Source organism: Canis lupus, chromosome 6 (genome assembly GCF_048164855.1).
Source record: "Canis lupus baileyi chromosome 6, mCanLup2.hap1, whole genome shotgun sequence".
NCBI lineage: Eukaryota > Metazoa > Chordata > Mammalia > Carnivora > Canidae > Canis > Canis lupus.
Window position 1 is genome coordinate 2,518,870 of NC_132843.1, and position 27,929 is coordinate 2,546,798.

General features: G+C 50.2%; 1 protein-coding gene across 2 annotated transcripts in view; it reads right to left on the reverse strand.

Annotated features, from left to right (window-relative positions):
- The window catches only part of MYO5B (myosin VB), a 332,497-nt gene that overhangs the window by 123,288 nt on the left and 181,280 nt on the right, over positions 1–27,929 (reverse strand). For both annotated transcript variants that reach the window (XM_072828573.1, XM_072828572.1), the window contains exons 5-7: positions 11,120–11,276; positions 5,345–5,488; positions 3,985–4,066 (exon numbers count right to left, since the gene is read on the reverse strand). In XM_072828573.1, the coding sequence (XP_072684674.1) occupies positions 3,985–4,066; positions 5,345–5,488; positions 11,120–11,276 (383 nt within the window). The remainder of the gene's footprint in view (positions 1–3,984; positions 4,067–5,344; positions 5,489–11,119; positions 11,277–27,929) is intronic.

A 27,929-nucleotide genomic window follows, 5' to 3' on the forward strand; every position in this document is an offset into this window, starting at 1 on the left:
TGCGTTGGCTGGGATACTCATCACCCAGGACACTTTGTCATGCTTTCATGGCAACATCCAGTCCTCCCTGAACATGTGATCTGCCAACCTCACCCCTTAGGACCTCGCTCCATCCTGCCCGCCACTGCCCGCCATCTGACCTCAGGAGGCATCACGGTCCGGGGACCACTGCCCAATGCTAACCTGGTCTCCCTGCTTCTGCAACAGTCCCTCCAGATCCACCTTCAAACTGCTGGGGATTCTGGTCACACTGCACTCCGCCCCCCATCTAAAGCCTTTTACAGGCCCCGCCTGCCCCACTGCCCTCAAGACAAAGGTCAAGCACCCAGAAGAATCTTCCAGACCTTTCGTGAAGCAGCCTCAACCTCCTCTTGCCTCTCCCAACTCAGGGCCAGCCCACCCTTCCACACCTCTTGCCCCAGATCCACTGGTTCCTGTCATTCCTCAGTACCCCCCCACCACCACACCCACCCCACTCACCTCTCCTTTCCTGTCTCTTCCATTTCCCACCACACATCCTCTGCTCCTGGCCACATTCCAGTAAAGGGTCCCTGCTAGGCCCGGCTGGGAAGTGGCAGGACTCAGACCCAGACCCTGCCTCACACAAGCCAAGCGAGGACCATCAGGTAACACTCCCCACGGGAGTGGAGAGCAGAGTGCCTGTCGCAGCTTGGGAGGGAAGACTTCCTGGAGGAGGGAGTGAATGCTGCTGACCAGAGCACCTGAGTTGGGAGAACAAGGGCTTCCACCCCAGGCACCCTGACGGCCACAGGGAAGGCAAAAGGTCACAAAGGGGTCACAGCAGGTCTCTGTGCAAGACAGTAGATTCATTCCTTCATATCGAATCCCCCTGCAAGGTTGGGCACGGAATCCAAGTTTCAAAAGCTTAAGAAAAAGCGTCATTTTTTTCTTCTCATTCACCCTTTAAAGTACTTCCTTTCATGGTTTTTCCAAAGCCTATGTGAAGATAACTGAATATACTTATTCCCCTTTCTCATATAGGCAAACTGAAGATCACAGGCCTTGAGGGGGTTTTCCAGGCTCCTGCAGACTTTAGCCAGGCCCGCGAGCCCATTACCCCATTGTGTAAATGGTCGTTTAGGACCTGGTTTTGCCACCAACACAACCGAAGTCGTTATCAAAAGTTATCAGCTGACACACTGGAAAAACAGACAAAGGCACCAGACCCCTCTGTCAGAAGAAAGGAGGCATTTTCAGTGTCTGAGACCCTCCATTGTCAACATCCGTCCTGGCTGATGTTCTGAGCACCCACCTTCCCTGCTCCCGTTCCCAAACTCAGGCACTCTGGCTGGGGCTCAGCACAGCTCTCTCCTGATTCATCTGAATCCCACTGAGATCATTTTTCAGGTTTGCAATCATCTCTGTCACCATCACACCCAGACCCTCGTAGGAAACCTTCCAGCAGGAGACCGTTTCCGGCCAACGGTTCAGCAGCTCTGGGTGCTGCCCTCCCTTCCAGCCCATGGAGCCATTCAGGACTGTCCCATCCCGGAACAACAGTTCTTGCCTCCAGTTTGGGTCTCTCATTACTTAGTGTTTCCCAGGAGAAAGACACCACAAAATCCCCTAGAACTGGCTCAACAGACGGACACTGTACAGTGTACAGACTAGACAGTGTGCAGGCGCAGGGGAGGCCCGAGCCCAGCAATTAGAGCAGAGGACCTGCAGGGCTGGCTGGGGGCCAGCGCTTCACCTGGTAGGCAATGCTCAAACTGTCCAAAGCAAGAGAGGCTGTTGCTGTGACTGTCAGTGCAGCAACGGAAGTAAAAAAATAACTTATTCCTTATCACCTGAAGGTTGTATTTAAGGAAATAAATGTCCTTTCCACCTGTTTTTACCTTTATTCACACTTTGGCCAATCATCCTGAGGTCACTGTAATGCAACAAACCACTGACAGGGTATTGAAAATATAGGCGGCCCGGATGCCCATGTGCTCCTCTGTTCTGAAATGCACAAAACCCTCACCGAGCCACAGGGTGTGGCCAAGACTTCCATGCGCTTGAGTACATTTTAGGCAAAAAGGAGAAAGGAGGCCACCCAGTAGATCCGCTTGGAGCTGTTGGCTAGTCCTCCACTTACACTTCGTCTGCAGTCACCCCGGCAGGGCTAGTGGTGGAACTGCCAGGCTCCAGAGCTCACAGCCCACCAGGCCACACGTGGCCTCGCCCTGTGCACGAGCGCTCACCAGCACCTCTCAGCTCTGCTCTAAGATGTTCTTGGAGGGCACGCGCATGTAGGACAGTGCAAGACACTGATCACACTGGGTAGCTTTCAACTAACTGTTCCAGCTGGGGCCCAAGGAGTCTGGCATCTTGCTGAAACACAGGATAAGGAAAAGCCACTGAAAGAAAAATTCAATGCATTTATGTAATTGCAAAAAAAAAAAAAAAAAAAATTAAAAGGATTCACCCCATGCCCATATTCTTAAAGTTACATTTGGGATAAATGGTCCAAATGCAAAGGATCTTTCTGGCACTTGTTCATTTTTCTATAAAAACGACTTTAGAAAAAGTTCATCACTGCAGGCTGGCCCTGAAGCATCTAGCTGGGCGCACTGTCTCCTCTGGGAAGGAAGACAGCAAAGGCCTTTAGTGTGGCCTGTCTTCCTGGTCACTTGTGGCCATAAACCAACGTCCGAGCCCCAGGTACTAGCTCAGGGAGGCCTGCATCCAACAAGGCTCATATCTGTCATGTGCAAGGAGTCTGCAGGCTCACTGCCAGGAGATGCCCTCCAGGGCTTCCTCCCCTGGTTCTCAGATTCCTTTTCCTGGGAGCCTCGGGACCTGCCCCAGCGTGCCTCCCTCAGCGTTCCCTTACCACCTGGTGCTGTGAGTGACTGTAGCTAAGCTCATGGCTGTTACGTTCCACACTCCACCCCCAGGCCTAACATGGCCAGTGCGGGGTCAGTAGAGGAACGAGGGCTAAGCCACAGGACCTGGACACCGAATGCCACAGGAACTCATAAGCAAAGCCAAGAAGTAGGAGGGCAGCCTGAGCCTGTGGCTACCGGGTGTGTGTCAGCTCCCAGGGTCACAGGCTGGGCCAGGCCCTGCAGACTGCCAGGACCAGTGTCATGGATGGCACCAGGAGTCAGTGTCCCACATAGATGCACAAGGACTAAGCAGCCTCCGTGTAGACACCCAGCTGTCCACACATCAGTGACTGCTGAGCCCCCCACGAGACAGACAAAAGGCCAGAGACGGTGCTTGGCAAACGCACGAGGCTACGCGGGCAGCCCGCATGCTTGTGACATGACACACATCCATCAGGGTCTGATGGCTCTGAGACTCAGGGCCTCCGAGAGCACGGAAGGGCAGGCTGGCCCGAGGAGAGCCCTCTGCACATCTCTGAAGCAGGCTGCTCACCCCTCTGGCTCAGCCCCAGCCTTGCGGCCCTGTCTCCACGCACACTCAGCCCTCAGTCCTGGCATCACAGACACACACAGGGGAATCCGGACCCACCCGAAGGCTATGTACCTCCCAAGCGGCACCACCCCAGGGCTCCACTGTGGCCTCCTGCTCCCCACCCCACCTCTTGCCTTCCCTCGGCCTCCATCCTTCATTTGGATTAAACCCACAGGCCCAATTCCATTATGAGCATCAGCTACGTCTCTAGACCCTCCAGAGAGGGACACACTGTTTGTCTACAGTGGAACCATTTTCCAAAAATACCGCATGGAAATTCTGTGTTCTACAAAATCCTGCCCTAGCCCCTGCCTCCAGGTGCCCTAACGGTTCTCTGTGGCCGGCAGCCTGGCTACAACTGGCCGAGCGTACGGATCAGACGCTAATGCCCAAGGAGGTGTGTGGGGGTCATGTCCACATAGGAGGCAGGGCCGGGACAAGAACCCACAGCGGAGGGATGTGGGCTGAGCAGGCCTTCCTCTCCCCCCCCCCCCCCTGGGGCCCCCAGGCAGCACCCACCGCGGCCTCAACCCAAGGGCAGGCACCCCGTCTGCGTACTTAGCATAAGCTCTTTGAATTCCGGCAGACTGGCTGCAGCACAGAGCTGGTAAAAGATGTGGTAATTGCGCTCATCTTCTGCCTGGAGGAGGAAAGAAGTTCAACAGTTTTAGGGCAGTGATCTCCCCCACGATCCTGCCACTTGTGCTAGTCCCAGAGTCCCCTGGTCACAGAGGTCAAGAGCTCACGTTTTCCCTCGAGTCTGCTGCCTACCGCCCCCACCCCCCATCGCCTTTCCGTTCCCTCCGTGCCTGAGGAGTGCGATGTCTCGTGTGATTTCCTTCTTCCCACACGGAAGAGCCCTGCTCTGCCACAGAAGGAGGCTGGCCAGCCAGCACACGCTCGTTCAGGGGCCGTGGGCAGGCTCGGGGTAGGCTTTGCCTCCCTCAGGAGGCCGGGAGCTAAGTCAGGGCCATGTGCCCACCTGTCAAGCCAGACTGACACAGTTGCCAATGGGCCAAAAGGGGCAGATTTACAGCAGACATTCGGGCTCCGCTACCTCCAACTGACAGAGCAGGGGTGGGGCTGGGGGCTCCAGGAGACCTGGGCAGGGGGAGACGAAGGCTGGAGGGGTGCTCCCAGAGGACTTGGCCACAGGCACAGCCCAGCAGGCTGTTTTCCTTGGGTGCAGTGAGATGAAGGTGGGGGGCTGTCAAGCCAAATGTGGGAGGTGGAGATGAAGACGGAACAGGGAAAGGGGAAAACTAATAAAACTGGTCAAAACATTCATTAGGTGTTGGTGACACATCAGCATGCAGGCAGGCATCTCCAAGAAGCAGCTGGGGCTATTCTGGACACACCCTCCAAATGCCGCGGTGGGGAGAGGGGCTGGCACAGGCCGGGACACGTGCCCTCTCCGTTCAAGGACGGGATCTCAGAAGAGGGCTCAGGAGGTGGACTGTTTTCAGGCTAAGTAGATGTCCAAGTAGCATGTTTTTGTTTTGTTTTGTTTTGTTTTTAAATATAACCTACAAAGCAAGAAGGTTCCTGGGAAAAGCTGAAGCCCACATTCCCCTAATCAAAAGACCTTCAGATCCACAAGGAACAGGACAATCTTCTTCACTGTACCTGTCGTATCGGCCATAGGCTGGTACTTATCAGGCATGCTCATTAAGGATGTTGATTGAATCTAAAATCATTACCCTCTTCAAAACATTACTGGGCAGATTTCTCAGCTCTGATGTCCACAGCATTCACATGAATACTTTGATGTAAGGAAAGGAATCCAAAAGAACAAAGTGTATCCAATTCCAGATCCAAACGAGGAGACAACCCTCCAGGCACAGGAAATGGGTCAGGGAGCAAGTAAGCACCTCTTGTGGGGGACAAAGAACAAAAAGGCCCAGCTCAGACCACTCACCTGAAAGACCACCCTGGATTTTTCCAGCAGGTAGGTCCTCATGTTGGCCCCGATGATGTGGTACCTCTTATCAAAGCCAATCTGAATGTACTTTCCAAATCGGCTGCTGTTGTCATTGCGCGTGGTTTTGGCATTTCCGATGGCCTGCAAAGAACACACAGGAGGTAGGCAAACCTGGAAGGCCCTCTGGGTTTCTCGGTGGCAGGTGTGGGCAGCATCACCACTCCTCCTCTCCTCTCGCTCACAGAACCTCCCTGCTGTTGGGGTGACAATGAGCAGAGCTGAGAACAAAACAAAGTTTCATTTCCTGCCTCCTTTGCTCTTAAGAACGGCCAGTGAGAGTAAGGACTTGATCAGTGGACTCTTTCCAGCCATCAATGGCTGCAGCGGCCGTGGTCATCTTGGAAATGTGAAGGCAAGGTTAGAACACAGAGGTCACCACTCTGACACACTAGAGCTACTAAAGACCACAGTTGAAGGATCTGTCCTCTTTACCTCATTAGGCTGCTTTGAGAAGTGAAAGGACAGATCCACAAGAGCTTTAAAAGTATGTGATGGCATTGACAAAGACAAGAGGCTGTTACTACCCAGCCCATCAGCTCTGCTCTAGGACCTCCAACTTCTGTGTGTTAAGGATCCACATGCAGCTCTTCATCTTTTAAACCCTTGCATTTTGATCCATAAGGAAAGATAACAAAAACAGGTTTTAAACTTTACTGAGGCCCACAGACCAAGAAACAAAAAGCAAAAATGATGCAAGTGGGTACAACCTGGAAAATGAGTAGACACTACAAGCAGGACTTTCACAGCAGAAACTCATGACCAATAAACATTAAGAAAACATAACATCACTGGGCATCAGAGGACCACAGATTAAAATGGCAGTCTGCAGGGGCTGTGCTCAGAGCTCTGACTCTACAAAATGAGGAAGATGTGAGGACAGAGACTGGAATGGCTGTTCTGCAAAGTCACTAGGCCCATCTAGTAAAACCAAATACACACACCCCTATCAGGGCAGCAGCTCCCCTTCTAGATGTTACCTGGGAAGATACAGAAGCATACACGTGGGGTAAGCACACGAACACTCGATGCAGCTTGCATTTAGCAATGAAAAGAAGAAATCTATGTCAATGCCCACCAGTAGGGGAAAACGGAAAGTGCAGCATTCACACAACAGGATACTAAAAAAAAATGGTAGAAGTAAACTAGAGCACAATTCATGGATACGTTTAAAATCTGCTGAAAAGTTGCAAGATGACAGAATGTACTGTTCCTATGGGACATAAGAGAACCACCTTCTTTGTTGTTTGTGCATATGTAGACACATAGCAAGGGCAAATGGACTGGAATGACTTCAGTATAATCAGGATTATTCAACAACAGGGAACCTACCAACATGTGGGAGTACAGAGGAGGGAGTGAGTAGTGGTGCCCAGCGCAGTGGGTACAGCTTTAAGGAGGGTAAATTGACAAGGGTCTCAAAGGGTGAGTAGAATTCTGCTTGTGGGGAGGGACGTGATGTGGGCCAAGGGGCAGGGCCGGTGGGCATGTGGACTGGCCCGTGTGTGCTGGCACACAGGACAAGAGGCGTGCCCAGTAAGTCACTCTGGGCACAGACTCTTGTATGAAGAGGGTAACAGTTGTCAGCCTTGTTTCTTTAGCTTAAAGGGAAAAAAGTTAAATTCCCCTGAACTACATAGTTACCAGTCCTGGTTCACATTGCTTTTGCTCACTGTACCCCCAGTCTCCTCTTTGTCCTGGGACAGGAGCAGGGGGGTGGGCAGCCTCTGACTCCTGAACCTGTGCGGTGCAGACTCCACTCATTCAAGAAGCCACGTGACCCGTGTGGTCCAGACTTGGTTCTGTCCCTGCTCTGACAGTCTCATTACCAATATCCTCTTAATCAGTGCAGACTTGTGAACAACTATCTCCCAGGCTGCTAGCAAGCTCTTCCCACAGTGGGGCCAGAGAGCCCTGCACTGAGAATAAATCACCCTGATGCACCCTCAAGTTGCCTTTAATTCAAACAACTGCCACTTAGTGCACCTCGCTGGGGATTCCACTGCTTTGGACAGTCCTCGGCTCTGCCTCTCCAGGAGGCCGCCACAGTTGCCAGGCTGCAGGAATAACAAGAAGGCACAGGAGCAGAGCAGCCTGCTTTGTCAGGAGGCGCCATCCTGTGCCCTGGACAGGGGCAGAGTCCTCAGGAGCTGGCTGGCCCCTGATGAAGGCTTGGGTTGCCTGTAACCCTCGGGGGGGCCACACCGCTGTCTGGGCTTCCTGATACGAGAGCCCACATAGACCCCAAACTTGTGAAGAGTCAGGTCCTGGCACTGGAGAAGCTGCTCTTTCTCAGCCCAGCCACACTTCCTAACCTGCCCAGAGTTCTTCCTGGCTACAATTCTTCCTTTTCATGTTTCTACCCAAGACTTCTCTCAAACAGAACACTTTAAAAACTCAAGGGACAGTCTCTATGATGGCTACATTAGGTAACTGGATAGGACGAGCCCTAAGGAATTACCCATACATTTTCCAAAGCAGCAATTTGCACAAGGCAGAATTGTAAAGTTGCGAGCCCAAACTACTGCACCACTTATTTATGTGGCATCATGCTTGAGGAGGCTGCTTCATGCATACACTCATCATTTAGGCCTTAGCAATGGAACCACATCCCGTGTAGTGTTGCTCTCCCCTTTCACCCTGCCAAAGTACCCTGAGTCCCCAGCAGTGCACCAGCCCATCTGGGACATAAGAGATAACTGAAAAATGTTAGGTCATTTTAGACCACTGTCATTTTTTTTTTAAGATTTTATTTATTTATTCATAGAGACAGAGAGAGAGGCAGAGACACAGGCAGAGGGAGAAGCAGGCATCATACAGAGAGCCTGACATGGGACTCGATCCAGGGTCTCCAGGATCACGCCCTGAGCTGCAGGCAGCGCTAAACCACTGCGCCACCAGGGCTGCCTGACCACTTTCATTTTAAAAAGCATCCCTGAAGCAGAGACTCAGATGCCTGCACACCACTGTCCGGTGGCATTTTTCATACTAGCCCACAGGTGGAAACCCATGTGGGTCAGCTACTGAGGAACGCATGACCAAAATCTGGTATTATCCACACAATAAAGTATCATCCAAGCATAAAAAGGAACAGGGTACTTCTACATTCTACAACGCGGATGAACTTGGAGAACATTAAGCAAGCCAGGCACAAAAGAACAAATATTGTAGGATCCCACTTATGTGGGGTCCCTAGAACAGGAAAATTCATGGAGATGGAAAGTAGAATAGAGGTTCCCAGCATCTGGCAGGGAAGGTTAGAGAGTTATTCGTTAATAGGTACAGTTTGGGATGATGAAAGGGTTCTAGAAATGGATGGCGCTGATGGTTGCATGACACTATGAATGTACTTAATGCCACTCAGCTGTTCATTTAAAATAGTTGAAAATGTCAGTTTTGTGTCTAACCACAATACAACAATTAAGAAATCTTCCTGTGTCTTGTACATGTTTAATAATGTGGTGATCTACCTTCATTAAATTCTCATCTTGACTAAAATTACATTGCCCAGGCACTAGTGATGTAACAAGTTTCTTCCCTTCTGTTTTGCCCAGAAAAACGACTTCCTCTATTTCTGAAAGAGGCAGCACTCTGTGTCTTTGAAATGTTACTACCCTAGAAATGAACTAGGTTTTGAAATTCTGGGGCAAAGGAGAGGCTGAAAGCCTGGTTTCATTCCCATTTGAAATGAAACATGATGCCACTTGTAGGGTACAATCTTAGCTGCCTCAATGCGGGTGCATAGATGGTCCCGGGTAGGCCAAGGCCATGGTCCACCATCACATTCTGAATGAGGCCAGGCCAGGTCCCCAGCTTGGGCTGAGAATAAATGCTATGAGCAAAAAGGCTACCCGTTAGTTGCAGGTCTCACAATATTAATGTGTTTGCAGCCAATAAAGCAGCAATGATATGGTCATGAGGCTTATTACTATAACATTCAGTGAAAAAACTGTAAGGAACAGACCCAAATGTTGAGCAATTATCAGCAAGTTGCAGGATCTGGGGGGATTATTCCCTTTTACCCTTCCATAGTTTCCAGGGAGCCCTTCTTACCTTTTTTGTAGGTCAATGGTTATCAAACTATGGTACCCAGATCACCAGGATCATCATCACCCAGGAACTTATTAGAAAGGCAGATTTTGGGGCCCCCACCCAGGCCTTCTGAATCAGAAACCCGGGGGAATGGGGCCCAGCCATCTGGTATAGCAAGCCCTCCAGGTGATGCTGATGCGCTCAGGGGTAGGAACCTTTGTAAGGGAGTAAAAGTCTTATTTGTATCTGCTGGATAAAAATGCCTCCAACCAGCGGATCCCTGGGTGGCACAGCGGTTTGGAGCCTGCCTTTGGCCCAGGGCGCGATCCTGGAGACCCGGGATCAAATCCCACATCGGGCTCCCGGTGCATGGAGCCTGCTTCTCCCTCTGCCTCTCTCTCTCTCTCTCTATCATAAATAAATAAAAATTTTTAAAAAATGCCTCCAACCATACCAACCATTTTCCAACCCACGTGACAAATATGGAAACTTGCTTTTGTTGAATTGTTAATGAAAATATTGTGTCCTGTTAGTCAACAGAGAATCAAAGTTCTCCAGATAATCCAACTGTGTAGGCAGGACATTATTCCCCCAGAAACAACGAATTCCCATGAATGGAGACTCGTATTCGGTTGTGTACTTGGTAAAGGAAGGAGGGGGAGAGGACATCCGGGAAGGACCCAGGCAGGTTCTCGTTCTCCCCAGCTCTAGACTAACCACCGTAGGACTCAGGTCTTAATCAACAGGGCTCAAGGCACTGCAGGGAAATCTGATGCTAACTTGCACCTTTGGGCCTCAACTCAATTTCTTCTTCCTAAAACAAAGGAGCTGCCGTGGGCTGGAAGGGGTCCAGTTCCCACCAGCCTGTAACCGAGACAACCATCAAGGGCCTCCACTTCAGAGGCAGAAATCAAAGCTGCCCAGGGACCACACACCCATTGATATCTACACTCTATGGGAATTAAGTTTTTAAGGAGGAAAGAGAGACAAAGAGAAATGGAGTTCTGACCTTAAAACATGTTGAGTTACAGCAATATCTAAGTTTTGAGGAACTTCTCTGGCCCTGTGCCTGAGCTTACTGCTCTGAGGCTGGGGAGTCAGGATACAGAAACAATATCCAGGCCAGTTCCTACCACCACAGGGAACTGCTTTCTGATGATCAACAGACTGTGTCATCACATAGCTTTTGACTCTACCTCCCCCACCCCCCCATGGTCAAATATTCTGAGGAGAGAAAAGAATCTATCAAGGCTTCCCATCCCCATACCAATCACCCTCCTGATCCTGCAGGACTTGAGAGCACTGCATGGTTTGGGTGAAGCACGGATCTGCTGATGCCCAACGGAAGCAGGAGGGGAAGAGCAGTGGAGGTGGAGGTAGAATGGACACCCCTCAGGAGAGCACTCAGCAGAGTCCAGGGACATGGAAAAGACACTCCACTTGATACTGGGGACCCGAAGGGTGCTACCAGGTGAGATCACTCCCAAATCCATGGTTTCTGGGGCACCTTTGGAATTTTTTCCTTAATAGGAGACAACAGGTTCTCAGAAACAGTCATGTATGACCCCTGAGCTGCTTCTAGGGATCCTTGTGGACAACCTCACAGGGCTGGACACCCAGCAGTCTTGCTGCCAGAGGAAGGGACTCCAACAAAAACGGCCAAGTATGTTTGGAAGGCTATACCTCCATGATGGGACTGGACGCCAGGACCTTCTCTTCGATGTTGGTGTCACTGGCTGAGCCACCAACCGTGGCAAAATAGCGCATGGCGTACTTGGCTGACACAGTTTTGCCAGCTCCAGACTCCCCGCTGACTATGATGGACTGGTTCTTCTCATCTCTGGAAAGGAAAAAGCACTGGTCAGTTGTTGGCTGTAGAAAGGCTCTGTTGCCTTTCAAGGACTCCAAGGACAAGGCCCTGAGCCTGATCAAGATCATCTCACCTTCTTTGTAGGACAAATATGAGGAACAGCGTTAAACCAGCCTGCCTTCCCTCACATGCTTGCAAAAGATGCACAAGCAGGAGAAAGAGTTCAGAGAAGGGCTTATAAATGGCACACAGCCTTCCTAGGCACCCTCAGAAAGGGAGAGGTAGCCAGTCACTGGTCATGATTCCACTTTTCTGGAAGCAGCACCCGCTGATCCATTCCTCTACATACGCATAGGTTCACAGACATACACATCCTGAGAATTTACACGCATAGCCTTTCAGGCACATATTCTCTCACCTTTGATTCTGTGATGTGCCACTGGGCCCCTGCATGGGTTCTAATTTTTTTTAAAATGAAGACCTTATGTTTGAGCCCTGCCATGCCAGTAGACAGCGTTTTTAATTTCTTGCTCACATATATGTATCCTGAAAGGCAAGCTACTAACCACCAGACTGATCTTGCTTCAAGTTTATCAGAAATTAGATAAAACAACTACCAATTGCAGTAAGAGGATTTCAGTGAGACTAAATGGAAGGCAGAAAGAAGATACTCTACACCAGATAAAAACGCATCTATATTTATCCCTTTACAATAGCAGAATTACAGACAAGTAATGCACAGCCCAGCCAGTAAGGAACACAGAGGGTCGAGCACAGAGCAAGAACACATGTGTGGGCCACAGGTTTGGCTGATGAATTAATTGCTGGTAAGGGCGGCAGCTAGCCACCTACGTCCAGCTCACAGATCCACTGCCTGGAAGGCAGGCTCTCTGCTCTGTCTCCAGTCTCCCTAATAGTACATGGCACGAAGTATATGCTCCTAGGGACTAACAAGCCCCCCACTTCCTGATGAGAAAGCCCAGGAGCATGGAAAGAGATTTAAAGCAAAGGCCCCCTGGCACCAGCCTGCTGCGTTTAACACCAGCTCCTGCAGCTTCCTGGGCAGACAGACCACAGCTGGATGAAGCCACCACAGGCTGCCCCCACCCCACCCCTGCCACTCCACCCCACCCGCCGCTAATCATCAATATAGGTAGACTGTAGCTTATGAGCACAGGGGAATGAGGCTGGCTCTGCTTTCGATCTGGGCTGACAGCCGAGAAGTGGGAAAGCAACGAGATCACACTGATGTCAACTAGGGAAGGACTAGAAAGACAGGAAGGGTCTGGGCTGGGAGCACCAGGTAGACTCGGCTGTGGGAGCTGGGCTAAAGCAGCCCTAACCCAGAGTCCCTGTTCAAGGTTGTCTTGGCTCACACAGACTGTCATCATCACACGGGGGACGGATCTGATTAAACAGAGGTGGCTACTGCACGCCATTGAGAAGATGGGGGAAAACCAGTGGATCTTCCAAACTGGCTCTGCACCAGTTACCTGAATACTTATGTAAATCCTACTGCGTATGTGTAGGGATAAGAAGTAGCTGAGAGCCCTTGTGGTTCTAGGATAACAGTGGTCATCAGAAGTCTGTGGGTGATGCTTGTCTTCCCAGGTTCGCTTATTAGAGTTGTAGGTCACCCAGCAGACCGTGGGGATGATGACGGTTGCCATCTCTTAATACTTCATAATCAGCTCCCTAGAAAACATTTCAGAAGCACAACCCTCCTGGGTGACCAAGAGAATAACCAGCTGCACTTCTAGACCTGGCCCGTGGACCTGGGAAACAGACCCGAGCCTGATGCCAGCTTCAGAACATGCCCCATTACCTCAGTAGGGAACGGAATTTCAGGAGCTGGCCACAGCCTCAGGCTTGAAGTTCTGCTTCAAGTCTATATGTTTAGCCTAAAATCAATGGATGAGCACAGGATGCATCTGAGCCTGACTCCTCAGCAGAGGGTCACAGGGGAAGGAGAGGCACAGACGGTCCAAAGAACTGGGTAGGGCTCTCTGGGAGCAACACCAGGGGTCAGGGGCAGGAGAGAATGAATCAGTGCGGTGGGGGGTGGGGGGGGTCAGTGTCATCTGGCTCCCTGCAGTAGAACACACATGGCGAGATAGACCCTGAGGACACGGGAGTGGGGTACAGTTGCTATACATACAGCACAGACCCATGACACATGTCACGTTTCACCCACAGCGTTGAGATGGGGACTGTCCCATGCATCACTGGGAAATGACTGCAAAGTCCAGCACCGGGCTTCAGAAACAAAGCAGCTCCTGAGTCTGCAGAGCAAGCAGGCTGTTGTAAGGGTGAGGGGGCAGGAACTCCAGAAGAGTGGTTGGCTTCCATGACGGAGAAGGAACGAAGGAACGGTAACGAGGCGGCAGGACGTGGAGGCCAGCTCTGATGTGCTGATGGAAATGCGGTTCGGTGGCCAAGACCGTAAGGGCAGTTATAGATACACCCAAGGTGTGACTGATCTTTACAGTCAGGGCTCTTGAGCACGGGAAGGTCAGGCAATGGCCGTCAGAGCTAACTGCTGCCAAACCTAGTGGATATCAGATGTGACACTGACGTGTAGGCCACAGTCAGGTAAAATAGCCTCTCCTCAGACCAACAAGCACCTTTTGACCCCCTCCCTAACTTAGACCTTTCTAAAATAGGTCTGATCGCAGATTATTCTGTAGCACCCTGCATTTCTGCATACACAACTCACTCCCGGGCCAGGCCCATGCTGCGCGCACACACTCCATGTGGTAATGGCCCAGAAACTGGCCTTAGGGATGACATAGAACAGCACAGACTCCTTCTATGGACAGTAGCTCTGCTTCCAATTCAAACCACCAAAACTCAAAATATGGGCATTAAAAACACACTTGAACCTCAGTTGCAGCGATTAGCTAGCTGACCTTGGGCAAGGTCGCCCACTTCTTTGACCCTCAGTTATCCCAGCCGGGTGCCGCAGGACTGTGATGCCCAACTACACTCCCACTCATCTTCATGGCCACCTTAAGGTAGGTGCCCAGCTCTCTGACCTGCCCCAACGTGCCTGCCCGACCGCCGAAAGCACAGCTCTCACCAGGTTTCTCCCCACTCAAAACAGCAAACTGCTCATTGCAGCCCAAACACCAAGCCCAAACGAGCTGGTCCAAAGGCAGCACCCTCCCACCCCCACCCCGGCGCTTATGCTATCAGCCCTGGTCATTTACCCCAGTGACTTCTGGTCACTTCTTTTCTCTGGGCCTCTCTCCACCTCAAGAGGACAGGCTGTGACTTGGGATCCCCGCCGGTCTCCTCCACCCCGGACATTGGAGGCGTTTACTGCGGAAGCACTAATGGGAAGTATGGGTAGGGAAAAGCTCTCCCTTTCAAATTTGGGTTGCTTGGGGTTATTCATTAGCATGCAATTCTACCCAGTATCCTTTAGAAACACAATCCAAATACAGCTCCATCCAATCAGCCCGATTATAGATCGGACTCAGTTTGCAACTTGGGTCAATTCGCCTTTTAATGAATTTTTCTCCTAAGCCCAGTGTAATTCCCCTTAGAAAAAGAAAACAGGACAGCCTGGGTGGCTCGGTGGTTTAGTGCCACCTTCGGCCAAGGGTGTGATCCTGGAGACCTGGGATCAAGTCCCACGTTGGGCTCCCTGCGTGGAGCCTGCTTTTCCCTCTGCCTCTCTATGTGTGTCTCTCGTGGATAAATAAAATCTTTTAAAAAATAAATAAAAGAAAAAAAAGAAAAAGAAAACAATGGCCAAGGGCTTTCCTACCCAGCTGTTAAGGTCGAGGCTGTCTTCAGGGGCGTATGCGTCACCCCCAACAGGAAAAATCCCTGCAGGGCTGTGCCTCAGGCAAGAGCACAGGATCCTCAGGCACCAAGCCATCCTACCGCACCCAGGCTGAATAGGGACACTACACACACAGACACGCGCACACACACATATGCTCACACACAGCTGCTCCCCTATTTCATACCAGATATCCGTCTTGGATATCATGGAGGCACAAGTATTGCTAAGGCACCTCCTGTGAATATTTCCCACCAAACCACTGCAGGCCTCGGGCTCTGAGCTGGGTCCATCCATACCCCCCTCCCGGACGCCCCCCCTCAGGAGGGCAGAGGCAGCAGGCGGCTATTTAGGCACCTGGGGTGGTTCCACTAAAGGAGAGCCCCACTGATCGGCCGGAGAGATGTCATGGAAACTGGAAGAAACCCACTGAAATGTTGTCTGGGTTTCCTGTGGAGAGCGACCTGTCACCCATGGTCTCCCAGTCAGCGACAAGCACATGGAGGGCTCCCCGGGCCACTGTCCCAGCTGACCCAGCAGCCCCAGCGCAGCTCTGGGGTGGCCCATTGTGGCCTGGGTGGCACCTGTGCTTCGGCAGCCATAGCCACCCATTCAGCCCCCGAGCTGAGAGCTCACACAGGGCCAGCACCCCTCCACCCTGGCCCCCGGGGCTCCAGGCACAGGTAGCTCCACCGTCCCCACTGCCCACAGCCACAAACCCAGGAAGCACGCCGCTCGCCCACCCTGCAGCTGCATGTCAGCTCATTCTATCGCCTCACCTCCCACCATCCGCCTCCCTCTCTGTTGCTTTGTCCGGCCAGCTCCGCCACTGACACAGGTGAGGGCAACCCGCAGACATCCGCCCCTACCTGCCTCAGCATGTCCCCCTCGCATGACCGAATGCCCGCACTGGACCCCTGCTCTCCCGGCTTCTGGGGGGGCCTCCAGCCCAAGGCCCCAGCCTCACCATGCTCACTGTTCCCTCTGCTCCTCATATCCATCCACACGGGGCTTCTCCATCCCCTCCTACTTCGTAGTCACCTAAAGCTTTTCCACCTCAAACTTTTTCTCTTTTATTTGCTCTCAACTCCAACCACACTTGCCTCTGGCAGCTCTTGGACTGCTGCTCCTTGGTGCAACTAATCACTGCCTCTGTCCGTCACATTCGGACAGTGTGCAGCAAGTTCAGCAATGCCTGCTATGCTTAGGACTCATAAGACTATAGGGTGCCAGTCACCCACCTGAAAGAGAATAAAACTAAAGTTTAGAGAAGGCAAGATCAATGCCCAGAGTGAGCTAACGAGATGCCCAGCCCATCCTCAAACACAGGCTCCTAGCTGCATGCCTGGATTCCCGATGGGCCATGCTGGGACAGCACAGCCACCACACTGCACTCCCAGTGACCAAACCCAGCTATAACGTGGGGAGGACTGGATGCAAAGCAGGTGCTCTGAGCACTAGTTGGCTCAGGACAGCCTCCACTGGAACATGGTTCTTTGGCAGCTATTCCCTGACCACCTTGCTGGCCCAGCATTCACCACAGATTCACAAGCAGTTTACATGCCTCCCCAGCATTCTGCACACCCTTGTCCCCCCAACCAGAACCTAAGACTTGAAACGGTTGCTGTCGCATGCAGGGCCTGGCTGGGCAGCCAGCACCCGACCGTGTGCAGACCAGACCCCAGCAAGGACCACCATAGACACTGATCCAAAAATGCTGCACCCAGCAAGGGAGCCCCCTGGGGCTCTGCGATCTACTGCCTGTGAAACCGGATTTGGCAGTCTCTGCCCTGTACGGTCCTCCCCTGCTCGTCCACAGGAAAGGGGCCGTAGAACACAGTCTCGGACAGGGTCGACTGTTGGCCCGCAGCAGGCTCTCCTGGAGAGAGAAGAGGTGGGAACAGCACATGCTAAGGCCCCCAACACAGGCTGGCAGGAAGGAGGGGACATCTGGCTAAGGCACCGTGGGAAGGACACCGCATTTCTGAACACATCATTAAGTCCCCCATCGTTTCCTTCTCTAGTGACAAATCACCCACATATGCGGGTGTCAGTAGAATGCAATCTACTCACTAATGGGGTAATCAATCTATGGCGTCCCGCCTGTCTGTTGGGTCTCTATCTTCAACACCTGCATCACCACACAGATCATCTATGACAGTTTACAAAAAAAACTATGCTAGATGATGGGGACCCCAAAAAAAAATCTTAAGGATTTTTGTTTGGGGTGCCTGGGTGGCTCAGTTAAACATCTGACTCTTGGTTTCAGCCCAGGTCATGATCTCGGGGTTGTGGGATTGAGCCCCACATTGGGCTCACACCCAACAGAGTCTGCTTGAGATTCTCTCCTCCTGTTCCTCCCCAATGCTCTGCTCACATGCAGATACTCTAAAATAAATGATAATCTTAAAAAATTTTTTGTTCAACAAAGATATTTATGTCAGTTCTATGCAGAGTTGATCATTGAGAAACACCCTAAGAAAATTCAAGTTAATCTTAAAAGCAATGCTGATGAAGGAGTACCAATAGTAACACGGTTTTCTGTCTTTAGAAGCTTAACACAAACACTAGAGCATTCAGTGCTACAAACACACAACTCTATTGAAACAAAAGGATATCAAAGCCCGAGAGTGAAGAAGTCAGGGCAATGACAATCAGGCTGAGGCAGCAAAACTGGGTTCTGTGTGGAGCTGAGAGTAAGGCCGGGGGTCAGAGAGGCTTGAATGGAGGTTCAATGAGGCAAGAAGGATACAGAAAATTACAATGAAGAAGATTTGGACTTGGGCAGCCCTGGTGGTGCAGCGGTTTAGCACTGCCTGTGGCCCAGGGTGTGATCCTGGAGACTCAGGATCGAGTCCCATGTCAGGCTCTCTTCATGGAGCCTGCTTCTCCCTCTGCCTGTGTCTCTGCCTCTCTCTCTCTCTGTGTCTCTATGAATAAAAAATTAAAAAAAAAGAAGATTTGGACTCAAAACAGAGCCACACAGGGGCACCTGGTGGCTCAGTGGTTGAGCATCTCCCTTTGGCTCAGGGCGTGACCCCAGGGTCCTGGGATCAAGTCCCACATCAGACGCCCCACAGGGAGTCTGCTTCTCCCTTTGCCTGTGTCTCTGCCTCTCTCATGAATAAATAAAATATTAAAACAAAAACAAAAACAGAGCCACACAATTATTCTGAGTCCATGGTTAGAGGCTTCCTCCCAAGGTGGGGTCAATATGGAGAGAACATGGTGCTGTGACAAGGGTCTGGCCCAAAAAGGTCCAAGCAAGACATTCTATGACCCCTTATAGCAAGAGCTGTAACTCAATGGGGGGAGGCACGCATCCCGGGCACCTGGCAGGAACACGCACGTGGGAGGAGTCCTATAGGCCAAAGGTCCCCGTGGTTTCTACAAGGAGGGGGGCAGACACACACTGCTGGGCACATCTGCAGCAGGCCTCCTCCCCCATTGCCAGGTCAGGGTGCGTGCAGGGGCAGCCCAGCTCTCACCAGGAAAGCCATCAGAAGTGCTCAGGGAAACTGCTTGGCTTGTAGTTAGCAACTAGAGTTCCAAGTGCCTCCTTGAGAAGATGAAATCGACCCTTCTGGCAGCAGCAGCATATCACCTCCCTGCACTTGGCTCACAGCAGTCCCAGGTTCTATTTATAAACCTCTGAGGCATAGCCTGATACAGGTAGTAGCGAAACCAATCCCTTCCTTCCACCCGCTGGCCGCTCCTGAGAGGGGCGGCCGCCCAGCAGGAGTCTCCCAGAAGGGGCCTAGGGAGCCTAGCCACGCACAGGCCTCGCTGGGGGATCTGCAGGTGTGGGAGGCGGCGGACATGGCGGGCTCCTCCACGCAAGTGGGAATGTGCCTATTTCTTTGCTCTTAAAACAAGGGGCTGGAAGATGATCCCGAGCCCTCCTGCCACCCCTGTGAGCTGGGACCCCAGATGCAGGGAAGGCTGAGCTGTGTGAGATGCTCCCTGTGAACCACAACTAGTACCTACTAATGTCGAACATTAGAAACCTGGGGCTCTGGGGGCACATGTGCACCAGAAGCAGGCATTTTCTGTTTTCTGAGATTTTCTACATCATAAGCCTCTTTGGGTTAAATGTGGTCCTTGGCTGGAGTGAACGAGGATATGCACAGGCCGTACCCTGTAATCCAGGTAAGTATCCCTCTTCAAACTATTTTATTTGAGTCTGGAAACGGTTTCTCAGTAAAGGAACACATCCTAGTAAGTTCAGTGACAAGGCCCTCTGCCAGCTGCTGGTCCCTGAAGCCAGGCGTGCCAGGACCCCGGGCTCAAGCCCCTTCTCCTTGGGGCACGTGCTCTCCACCACGCTACCAGCAGCGTATGCAGTCTTCGACAGTCTCCTTGATAGATGTTGCTTTATCCATCATCTTCAGATGTGGGGCACAGTGAAGGCCAGTCTCCGCACCCCCATTACTCCTGCGGGGGGGGAGCTCATCTTCCTGTGTGACCCCAGGTGCCCTCACAGCTCCCCATGCACTCTGCTCCTGCGAGACAAACATGCACCGAACAAGGACACGTGGAGGCTGCACATCCAAACAGAGCTCCGCAGCTCCCCACTCTGCTCCTGGAGGGGACACTGGGCATTCCATGCAGCAACAAGCAAGGACCAGGGGTGGCCCCTGACTCACCCTCCCCTCTGCCCCATCAGGCCAAGGTGGCTGTACCGCCTCCACTTCAGCTGAGACCCAGAGCCACCCCTCACGTTCTTCTCTCCTGGATCCCTCCGAAGCACCGCAGCCAGTTCTGCTAATCGTACAGCCTAGTCCATCCATTCCCGACCTCACTGCTGCTGGAATGCTATTTTTTCTTAAACATTTATTTGAGGGAGACAGAGAGGACCAGCAGGGGGAGGAGCAGGAGCAACAGATCCTTGCTGAGCAGGGAGCCTGACACAGGCCTCCATTCCAGGACTGTGAGACAATGACCTGAGCCCAAGGCAGATGTTTTATCCACTGAGCCTCTGGGTGCCCCTGGAATGCTATTTCTAAGAAACCTGTTCAAATGTCTAGGCCCTGCTAGCACCCTTGCATGAGACATGGTGTCCTGAAGGGTGCAGTCAACATCTTCAGTGCTCCAGACCCACCTGATCTGTTCCCAGGGACCATTCTAGGCAGAGGCATCAGGGCCGTGCAACGCGTGGGAAGGCACAGGCTGTGTCCAGAAAGGAGGCAAAGTCGAGGACAGTCAGATCCCCACAGGCAAGTCCTAGTCCTCGGCCACACTTCACAAAGGACCTGCAAGGGCTCACTCACCCTGGCCATATGTCAGGAACACCTGCAGAGCTTAGGAAGCCACCTTGGCTAGATCCTGCGCCAAACCAACCACATCACCGTCTACGGCAGTGGGGCCTGGGTGTTTTTTTTTAATTCCACATGTGATTCTCCTTTGTGCTACATCAGTCCTGCTGAGGCTAGGAATCGCTGCTATGGACCCAATGGCTCAATTAAATGGGTCACGATACAAGTATGTTCAGGTACCAGCAGCAATTCAAACACCCTGGAGACTTACAGCCATCAATATTAGCCTGATTCAGTGAAACACTGAACTCAAAACAGAGATTAGCTTTCAGAGGCTTACCAGAGTCCTTAACCACCCTTCACAGTTAATTCCAGGACTTTGGCAAATGGCTTATGGTAAGTCACCCGGAAACCAAAGCAGAGGCTCTTTGTTATCTGGATTCACACTGTTGACACCCACACGGTTAATTAAGGTAACGGTGTGGACCTGTCAGCCTCAGATGTCAGAAAAACATGAGGATCATGCTGGTGCCTGCTAATACCTGTGGTGGGAGAAAAAAATCAACAGTCTCATACTTCCTCCTACGTCAGGGCTTCTTGACCTGGTGCCCCCTGCATAGGGTTCAGAGACCCATAAACTTCGATGAAACAAAAACCATACCTTCAGTTTTACTAAGTTGTAATAACTTAGACATTTCCTTGGGAAACGAGCAGAACAGCAGCTTTAGTTACGGTGTTGCAGTACTAAGTTTCTACGTGCATCACTGGAAAATGGTAATTAGATGTGCCACTAACATTAGGAAACAATCCTTCATACCTACTGTATCACAACTCCCCAAAATATTCTGAAACTATCAAGATGATCTGTTTCCTCTATAATTATATGTATTAGATACATTTACATGCATTAAGTGGTACAAAAAAGGTTAAGAACACCTAATCCTCTTTTCCAAGTTTTTTCCTGAGCCTAGTTGCAAAGCCACGCCTCTGCAAACAGCACTAATGACACCAACTTTTAAGGAGTCCATATTTACGGTTCATTAGAGCCTCTATTTCCCAAAGGCCAATCAGAAAGACCATTATCCATATTGGTGAAGGTGGTCTAGGGGGCAGACTTCAGAGACCCTAGGAGATGGGCCAAGATTTTCTCCACTGGAAAAGAGCTTCAGCCATAAAGCTGATACGTAAACTTCCAGGACTCACAATGGAAACCTATCAGAAGTTAAATGACACTCTCATACAGTTTGCATCCACTCACCCTCAGTAGGTCGATAGTGTCCCTTGGGAATGCAACAATTCTCAGACGTGCTTCCCCACAAGGGCCTGGGCCATGCTTGTCTGCACTCCCTGAGAGTCACTCGATGAGACTTCTCCATCCCTCTGCTGCTTTGACATTTCAGGATTCTCTTCCTTGGCCGTGAAACCCTAACATCTGGACCTAAAGCAGAACCTGCCTTGGTTATTTTGGGGTGTCTACTCTATAGAATAAGGGGTTGGCTCAAGAGAGACCACGTATGTTGACCCGGCCTCCACCACCGCTCTGGGCCCAACATGCCTGTATTCAGACACTCTCCTAGGTTACGTGCACCCTCCTTTCCAGCCTAAAACACTAGGTACCTCAGCCTCCTGGCCTAGAAATGGTCTCTTTACCCTTCAAGTATGAGACATGCAGGACTGGGTAGGGACAGGGAGACAGGACAGGTGCTCAGCACTGGGTGATGGTGAGAACTGAAGGCCCCAGGACATACTGTGGACAAACTGGAATCTGGTGCCCAGTCATTCAATAAATATTTCCTGATGAATGAACAGACACTATAGGTGAAATGAGAATTCAGTCTGGCTATGGGAAGGTACTGCCAATTGTGGTCACTCATGTCAGTAAGGTCATCATTTAAATTATGTATGTACCTTGAGGGTTATGATTATCAATGGACATCTTAGACTCATTTTGCTACAGGCGTTATTTAATTACAAAAATAAACATCCAACCTACATAGAGTTTTGCTCATATAGCTTTAAAAAAATGAAACTACCACTCTCGGGCACAAATCCACAGACCCAAAACACAAGGCAGCTAACTGTCCTAGGAATCTCAGAGGATTCCATATCCTGGCCAGTAAGCTCGTGAGTCCCAGAGGCCAGTACAGGAAGGGGAAGTGGGCAGGTATGAATCTGCATATGCACCAGACCCTAAGCAACAATGGAATTTAAGTGCAAAGCTCCTAAGAAAATGATGTGATGAGGGAACAGGGGAAGCTCAAGTCAATGAAAATATTTGCAACTTGATTTCTCCATCTTTCCATAAAAATAACAAACCTGACCAAATCAGAGGCTTCCCCAGGTAGATGAAGGCTCCAAGGGATCCTAGGTAGGGGATTTGACATGGGGTAGAGGATTCATGCCTCTCTTGAGGGCAAAAGTCCATTGAGAAATCAGTAGCCAAACTGTGAAGTTAGCACGAGGAAGTCTGAAGGTCAACGTCCATGTTCTGGTCATAGATGGAAGGGTAAGAGCTTTCTGATTTTTCCCCTTCAGCACGGGTTGCTAGGTCGGCAAGTGCCTATTCAGGGCTCTTAACACAGATTCGGAAAATAAAGGGCAGCGTTCTGCTCTCAACATTAAGGGGTTTGGGGATGTCGTACAGTACGGCTAAAGAGCAGAGTCTCCAAAGTAGCCAGGACCCTAAACAGGAACACTTGAGCCATTTCCATAATGGACCCTAGGTTACAGAAGAGCAGACTCTTCACGTGTCCCCTTCTCTGTCCATTCCAACTCACCATCCTTTTCTCCAGCCCCTACCACTCACCACCCTCCCACCCCGCATCTTCCTGCTTCCCAGCTTCATTACTTCACTCAGGCAGCCCAAGAAGAAACAGGAGAGAGAATGTGGCACAGGGAAGGGCCTCAACTTGACCAAGGTTTTCCTCGTGATTCCAGGTGCTGCAGGGAACAGCCACGCAGCTGGGTCTGAGGTAGAATTCTCACCATGCTCTGTACTCTCGAGCCCCGCCCCCCACCCAGGACACCCCTTCAGTGGACATGGATGCATAGGGTTGTGCGAAGTGGGGGATTAGGAAATGGGTTCAAGCTGCAAAAACTCTGAGATATCCTGGGGTGGGGGAGATCAGCTCAGCCCCCTGAACTTCAACCACCACCAAGGCAGAGCAAATAGTGAGGACTCTAAGCCATCAGGAAGCTGTCCTCATGCCACAGAACAACATCTCAGCCCCTCAAGGCCACTGGAGCCACCCAGGCGCTCTCACACTGAGCCACACACTCCTTGCGCCTCTTTCTGTTGCCTTTCCTTCAAGTAGAATTCATTCTTTCTTTCCCTCAGCCTCTCATTCGGATTCTTGCTCTCCAAGCCAGCTGGAAGTAGGTGCTCCCTCCCTTTTCCTTTTCCCAAGGAGGAAACAGGGCAAAGACATCACGTGATTTGCTGAAAGCCACTCCACGTTGCAGAGCCCTGTCCGCACCCCCAGAGCTCCTGAGCAGGGCCCTCAAACACACCACGTGTCCAACCACAGAAGGGGCTGCCTTGTGAGAACACCTGCTTCACACTGAAGATATCCAAGTCAAAACACAACCAGCCATGTGGCTTGGTGGATAACTCATCTAACTGTTGCTCTCAGAGCAAATGCATGCTAAGCAGCAGCCCTGGCTACTTATCAATGGCACCCTTACATTCAGGGATCTCTTTGGCACAATGTCCCAAGTCTGTGGATTCTGAGATTGAAATGAATTATACCCATCGGGTCTCTAAACACATCTGAGTCCTTAAAACAAGGACTCCCTTTAATGGCCTGGAAAAACAAAAACCTTAATAGGAAGCCAATCAATCATTCATGAGGCTGTCAGGAAAACTTGCTGACTGGCAGAAACATCTCCAGCAAAACTAAGTTGCAGGGCTCCTCTTCCCTTCTCTCAACACACAGGGCTCTGGTATAGGCTTGGATTTGCACCATCTGTGAAATCCTACCTGTGTGTGTTATCTCCTCTTCACAGTATTTGAGGTTCTCAGATTGGCCAAGATCTCCTCCCTGCCTGCACCCATGCCCTGAGATTTTAAACTTGCAAATGGATGAACTATTTCATTAGACAAGACCATACTCATGCCAAGCCTTAAACTCATGGAAAAGCATCCTTAGGAAAAAACAGACTGGCTTCTTGAGTGACCACAGGGCCTATTATCACTCAGGCTGGGCAAGGAACTGGTTCTAACAGTTCCTACTCATCAACAGAAACCTTCCTGCCCCCATCAAGTACCTTTTGATATAGCACGGATAAAAGCAGCCAGGATTAGCAATAAAATAGAAGACCTAAGTAACATGCATCATCAGAATTCACAGTGATCAATACTGTTTCTAGCCTACTACATGGTTGCGTCCGGAGGTTGTGTTTAGCATTCTGCTGGCCATGTGAGGGGAGTCAGAGAACACTCCTCCCTTTACTTTGCACCACAACCACCAGTACAAAGTGTGGTGATTTATCTGAAGCCAGGGTTCCCTTCACAGAGCCCAGTGCTGCTGCTTCCCCCTCCACTGCCAAGCCCAGCAGAGAATGTGGCACTGAGTACCTCCCACAGGTCACAGCCCCAGTGCCTTTGGGTGTGGGTGGGAGGTCAACACGGACAAGGGCCCCAGAAGCAGTATGAAGTCCTACTTGAGTGCCTACAAACTGCTCAGCACTGAGGAGGGGAGGAGAAAGGACAGAAAGGGCACGCAGCTGCCCACCAGTCCCATGGCAACTCTTGGTTGCACCTACACGGGAAAAATCTTGAGCTTGTCGCTAAGTATGTACATGAAGTTGCTCCTGTGAGAGGCTGACACCCAGGAGAGGGACATCCAGAACACCAAAAACAAAAGGCAGCCTTTGTGCTAAAATATCTATAAAAGACTGACAGCCTCAGGCTGGGGAAGGAGACCCAGGGGGTGGTGGAGACAGCTGGGGAAAGACCCCAAGGGCGGTATTCCACATCCACACTAGGCCCTAACAGTTCAGAGGTGGGAACTAGCTGTGCAACAGGTTCTGGGAACAGGGACCAGAAAGCCAAAGAGAAGCCTTAGAGAAGTTTTTCCTGGCCTTTCCTTGCACAGCAATTTGGGAGATATAAATATAATTCTGTAACTACATTTTCTTCGGGCAGAAAAAGAATTCCCGTCGTAACAAAACCCCCCTTTTCTAGAAAATCCAACCACTACTCCTTATGAGCACAGGGACTGTTTTAATGCAGATGGCTGACCACTCCTTTGTGAAGATTTTGGGTTCTGAAGCTCGGGGGGCGGGGCGGCTGGGCAATGTAATGAAAGCAATCCTCAAATATTCTCTGGGCCAGAATTTGTCCCTGTTGTTTATCTTTAGGACCATTTTTGACCTTCCCTTAAAGTCCTTCCTCAGTTGTCAAACCTCAAAGGGTTAAGTAGTTTTTTAGTACAGTCACCTACCAAAATCCAGTTTTAGATCTTAAGGTAAAAATATTCATCCCAATATTTATAGCAGCAATGTCCACAATAGCCAAACTGTTGAAGGAGCTTCGGTGTCCATCGACAGATAAATGGATCAAGAAGATGTGGTCTATATGTACAATGGAATAGTCATCAGCCATCAGAAAGGATGCATACCTACCATTTGCTTTGACGTGGAACTGGAGGGTATTATGCTGAGTGAAGTAAGTCAATCGGACTTACTTAAAGTATTATATTCACTATAGCTTATATTCACCCATATGGGGAATATAAAAAATAGTGAAAGGGAATAAAGGGGAAAGGAGAAAAAATGAGTGGGAAATATCAGAGAGGGAGACAGAACATGAGAAACTCCTAACTCTGGGAAGTGAACAAGGGGTAATGGAAGGAGAGGTGGGTGGGGAGATGGGGTGACTGGGTGATGGGCACTGAGGGGGGCACTTGACAGGATGAACACTGGGTGTTATACTGTATGTTGGCAAATTGAACTCCAATAAAAAAAATAAACGCAAAAAGTATTCTCTGTGCCCAGGGCAAGGGAAGACAGACTTCCTGGGAGTTGCCAGTTCTCTTCCTCAAGGATACAGAAATCACACTGTCTTAGTTCATCTCTCAGAGACCTCTGGTGGCAGCTCACAAGCCACCCCTGCACGTGCAGAGCCCAACTCAAGGTTCGATCCCAGACCTCGAGGCCATGCCCGGAGCCAAATCCAAGAGTTGGATGCTTAACCAACTAAGATACCCAGGCACCCCAGATGTTCTTTCTTTAATCCCATTCTCTTTTCGCTTCATTTCCTTGCTGTCTTGGACTGTCCATGCCACCAAGATATGGATCTTTTCAAATCCTCACTTGTGATTTAATAAAGCTTAAAGATTAGCTTAGGATTTGGAAAAACCTTTTAAATAATAAAACAGACAAACTGGCTGGCTTGTGAGGTACTGAATTCTCAAGGTAACACATACCTACTGAAACAAATCTTGAGGAATGTGATTCTTTACAGCAAATTGTTCACACCTGCCTGCCTACCCACATCTCACCTGTCTCAACCTTATTTTATCAAGTCTAGGATCAAATGATACCATCCAGGAAATGTAGTTCCTGTCCACCTTCTCTAAAATAGCTCCTCTAAATATGCTAGGGAAGAGAGGTAAATACCATTCACCCACTTAGCATGTACAGTGGTGTTCAGTATGTGCAGAGTTGTGCAACCATCACCCAAATCAATGTCAGAACACTGTCAAAACCTCAGGAAGCAGCCCCGGGCCCACTCTCTACCCCTTGCACCTCACACACTTGCTAGTCTACTCTGGCTCTCTCTATATGCCCTAATTCTGGCCTTTCGTCCAGATGCAATCCCAGGCTCTCCTCACTCTGCTTTCAGCGTAACATTTCCGAGATTTACCCACACTGTGGTACACTCACATACTCGTTTCCATTCTGTGGCTGAACAGCAGAGGATTTCCTTTGTGGGACACACCACTTTTGTTTATCCATTTTTCAGTTGATAGACATTGGTGTTTGTTGCCACATTTTGGCCATTATGAGTAAATACCAATATTCACATGTGGGGCTTTGTGTGGACATGTTTTAATGTCTCTTGGGTTATAAACAGCTTTGTGAAGCTTGAAGTAAAAGGGACTATCAGAGCCTATCAAAATCTGTTCCGTCAAAAGATGAGACCTGGCCTACTGGTTCAGGAAAAATTCCCATCAAGCTATATTTGGTGACTTTTTAAAGCAGCCAGGCTAGAATAGAAATCCCCTAACTCTAAGGTGTTTTATCAGACAAACTAAATACCCCTCCTTTTATTTCACGTTTATCAAATGTTTAACTTGTCATACTCCTTCCCAGTAAACAAACGCATTTGACTTTCCCAATTCCTAGAAATACTAAACATTACATTTTACTTGCTTAGAGAGATTTTGAAAAATCCAACCACACCTTAACAGAGAATGCAAAAAAACAAAAAAAAATAAAAAATAAAATAAAATAAAATAAAAAAAACAGAGAATGCAATTTGGGGATTTCAACAGGACTATTCAGGCAATTCTTTGGTTTGTGGTTCTTGCATCTGATCTCAAATCAGAGTTCAAATGGGCTGTGTGAAGAGTGTGCTTTCCCTAACCACTCACATCCTTTTGCATGATGACATCCTTCCTACTTTTTTAAGAT